Here is a 3821-nt window from a genome sequence, read left to right on the forward strand (position 1 = left end):
CAGATGGGCGAAGTCGACACGAATAAGAAGTGTGGCCAGAGAGACTCGTCTCTAGTAATTTTCAACTTTGTCCATCCTCCACGCAATATCACGTGAACGAAGTGTAGTCTGGATGATTTTCGCAGCTCTCCTTTAGGTGACACTAAGCCGTGACCAGCCGGCGACTTTGGTGTTTAGTCGATCCAGGGGAGGTCCAACTAGTATTTTTCTCCATCAAAAGACAATATTTGTTAGAACCTCCGACAATATTTGTTAGAACTCTCTCAAGTACAACGTCGCTATCAACTGCGGAAAGGTTTCGTCCAGGGTGACTTTGAGTGCTTCTTCTATTTTCCAGAACTCTCGAAAAAGTTTACCAGTGGCTTCCTCCTTTCGCGTCAGCAACGTTCGGGCCTCTTCAGTCACCATCATGGTTGTCAGTACAATTGGAATCCAACCGATTTGGACTGCAAGGCTACTGGACCGTCAGTCGAAGGCGACCGTCGATGATATCAAAGTAGTGAACAAGATCCATGATAGAGCACATCACGATCAGTTTCCCTTGTAATCGCTCAATCATCTTCAGCGATTCCAAGTGTGGCAAACCATCAGAATCACTGCGGCCCGCAAGTTATTCCCACATATCTTGGCAAATGCTCGTACTCAGCGTGAGGTGATCGCTTTCGATAAATCGCTAGTAGCATTTAATTGTAGCGCACGTCCAGACATCAGCCGTTGCATGATTTTTCTGCTTCTCAGAGAAACCAAATCAACCGCTTTATCCGGGCCCGTAAGCCGCAGAATTTCCGCTAGGTCTTTCAGAATGAAGAAACTCTGTGACGCCGTGTCGAAGAGAATGAAGACCACCTGCGACTATCCGGCCTGTATACCATTAATTTGTTCGCTACACACCCTCAGCAACCAACTCTTCGAATTGCGTAGTCATTGGCGATCAGGATTGCATTGTCGCACTGTCACAATGTAAGAGCTCGTGGTGAGCAGCTCCCCATCCTGCCACCGAACATCTCTGAACGGAACTGCTGTCCGTTATCCGGTCATCCACGCTGCAAGCAAGCGAAGCAAAGCCTCTTTACAACCATCATGTCTTCTCTTAGGGGGTGCTGCTTTCGAGCAGCGGACCTGAGCACAAAATGTTGTAGACAAAATTTAATTCGGTTTCTCATATGTGGACTGTACAAATCTCAGGATGACCAACTCGGTTATGACTACTCGATGTCGATTGTTTCACGTTCATGAACAACAGGGTGTCAGTCAATCTTTGTCGAATAATCGTACTGTTCATTCAATGCCTAACACAGACAAGACACGCGACTGACACACGAAAATTCATATCGCAAACTGAGCACAATATGGCAAACATGCAACCTCTTACGTCATCAACAATTTCTTTCTGTAGTTACTGAAAGGCAGGTTTGACCTAAATATAAAATGTCGGTGTTCCATCGTTAATAATGTTTTTGCAATGAATCAAATTTTAATAATGTTTGAAAATATCAAAACAATTATATTTTAGTATTATTTTATTGTTTTATATATATTATGATAAATAAATTTTCTGAACAATTCATATGAGTCACAATTTAAACTTGACAAACTGAACCTGACCATTAATATAGTATCTTACAAAATTCAAGTGAAATGAATTTTTTGAACTATTGTTATAGCGCTATTTTCACACACTCAAACCCAACATGCTGTTTTGCATGCTTGCACGTAATAAACGCACTTTTCATTGTGCTTCTGGATGCGCGTAGACCGGCTAGATAATTACAGTAATTACATTACGTCAACAAATTAGATGATCTCCATGGTCACGCTCGACAATTTTACACTAAAGTTGAATAGTATGCTTGAGATTATACCGAAGTCAGTATTATTGGAATTTTTCCCCTCTTGAAATGCTTTGAAAGTAGAAGAAGTTATTTAAACGTGCAAATCTTTTGTCAAAATATATTCAAGAAATATAATAAGAACTGTTTGTTGGGTAGTATTATAAAGACGTATAAAAAAAGAGAGCAATGAGATCGATGTTGGAGAAATAATTACAGTGGAACTCTGGTTCTCCGATAATCGATTATCCGAACACCCGATTATCCGAACGCTTTTTTGCCGGATAGATAAAATGCATTGTTTAGTATATTAAATTCAACCTGTATTTTACTAATACTGTAACATTCTGTTGTTGGCTAATTTTTGTCCTGTATGTCCACTACTAGAAAATGAAAGGTTTTGAGCTTAGAGCAAAAACTAGAAGTGTATAGACTTGTGGAGAATGGCAAGTCGTTCAGGAAAACTGCTAAAATTGCTGATGATACCCCGTTATTTGAAACATTAAGTGACGAAGAAATACTCATTGCAATGAAAAAAGATGAAAATGATGACGTTGACGAGTCTAACATGCCTGATAAGCCAACTGAAAGACTGAGCCATTCAGAAGCCTATTCTTGCTTTAAATTCGGCTTGTAGTGGATAGAGCAGCGGAATAAATTCAGCGCTACTCAGCTTATGGTAGTAAGGCATATTTGTGATATCGCTGCACAGAAGAAGCTGTCTTCATTAAAACACAAACTTATTACTGATTTTATAAAATATGACGCAAAGTAAATCTATTGGTTTTCAATGTATCGCTGAAAAATATAATTGATTGTGTTAATAAACGTTCATATAGTTTAAGTAAGTAAAGGACAAATAATGTCGCATAATAAACAGAATGTCTACTATTCCGCGTTTAATTGAGAATAACCGCTATAAACGCTTCAATAACATATATGCACTTATAAAATTGAAAATGTCTGATTATCCGAAAATCCGATTATCTGAAGGACCCCCAAAAATCGTGTGTATAGATAATCGAGGTTCCACTGTATTTTCAATTTCATACCTTTATTCTCACGATTTCCTTTCGTATTTTCAATTACATGTAATTTATCCACAATGAATTCTCCATTTCTTAGCTTCAATTGTCTAAAATACGAAAAATTATTTAAGTTTTAAATTATTTTTTTCATCTAAGAGAAATATTGTAAAATAATGTTTAGATGATGATTTTTTGAAAATTCAAAAATAATACGTGACGATTGAGCTGCAATCAAAAAATGCTTACTTTGAGTTGACATCATATCGAACGTCTCGATCTTCCCAAATTACATCGTAATGTTTTAAATTTTTTTCTAAGATTTGAACATCATGAAATCACATTGAAATTTAATATTTTTACTTTTAAAACATTTGATTAAAATTTCAGTTGAAGACACACGCGTGTGCGTATTGTCTCGTGAGTTATAAACTGAAACCGCTTTATACGAATTAAGCGGTATTTCCATTTGATTAATAACTTCAAATGAGCAAATGAACATTATATGACTATATGAACAGGCGTTCATGTTTCTTTAAAACATTACGCATAGAGAACTCGATGATTCCTTATGATGGTCCTCTTTACGACAAAACACGCTACAGCATGAAGACCTGCTATCTGATTAGGTCGGAAGGTACACTCCATTTTCATCCCCTGTCCGAGGACACGCTTAATTGCCGAGCGTAACAAACTATGGAACATTACCGCTCCCTTCTCCGACTCGAATTAATTACTAGGTTCGAAATTGTCAGCCTTCAACTTAGGGTCGGGGAATACGACTCATTTCTTTCCCCCAATTATACCCTCCGTGCCCTAACAACACATTAAACTTTGTGCCTAATGGCCATCACCTTCTGCAACCCCCTGGCCTACTTCACGACTTAGTGATAATAGGGTGCCGCTTCGCGCGCTTCCCTCTTCTATGTTTATTCCTTTCCTCTTAATTTCCTTCCACGCTTCCACC

At 38.3% G+C, this 3821-nt stretch overlaps 2 protein-coding genes across 2 annotated transcripts; both read left to right on the forward strand.

Moving 5' to 3' along the window:
* Positions 1–409: 409 nt before the first annotated feature.
* On the forward strand, positions 410–1236 carry Tsp_07257 (conserved hypothetical protein). Its single transcript, XM_003381520.1, has 3 exons — positions 410–543; positions 592–960; positions 1095–1236. The coding sequence occupies exons 1-3, from the start codon at positions 410–412 to the stop codon at positions 1234–1236; spliced, it is 645 nt and encodes a 214-aa protein (XP_003381568.1).
* An 886-nt stretch (positions 1237–2122) lies between these two features.
* On the forward strand, positions 2123–2604 carry Tsp_07256 (ABC-type amino acid transport/signal transduction system, periplasmic component/domain). Its single transcript, XM_003381521.1, has 3 exons — positions 2123–2134; positions 2227–2382; positions 2467–2604. Exons 1-3 carry the CDS (start codon positions 2123–2125, stop codon positions 2602–2604), a joined length of 306 nt encoding a protein of 101 aa, XP_003381569.1.
* The last annotated feature ends 1217 nt before the right edge of the window (positions 2605–3821 follow it).

Source organism: Trichinella spiralis (assembly GCF_000181795.1).
Source record: "Trichinella spiralis strain ISS 195 chromosome Unknown Scfld1, whole genome shotgun sequence".
Classification (NCBI taxonomy): domain Eukaryota; kingdom Metazoa; phylum Nematoda; class Enoplea; order Trichinellida; family Trichinellidae; genus Trichinella; species Trichinella spiralis.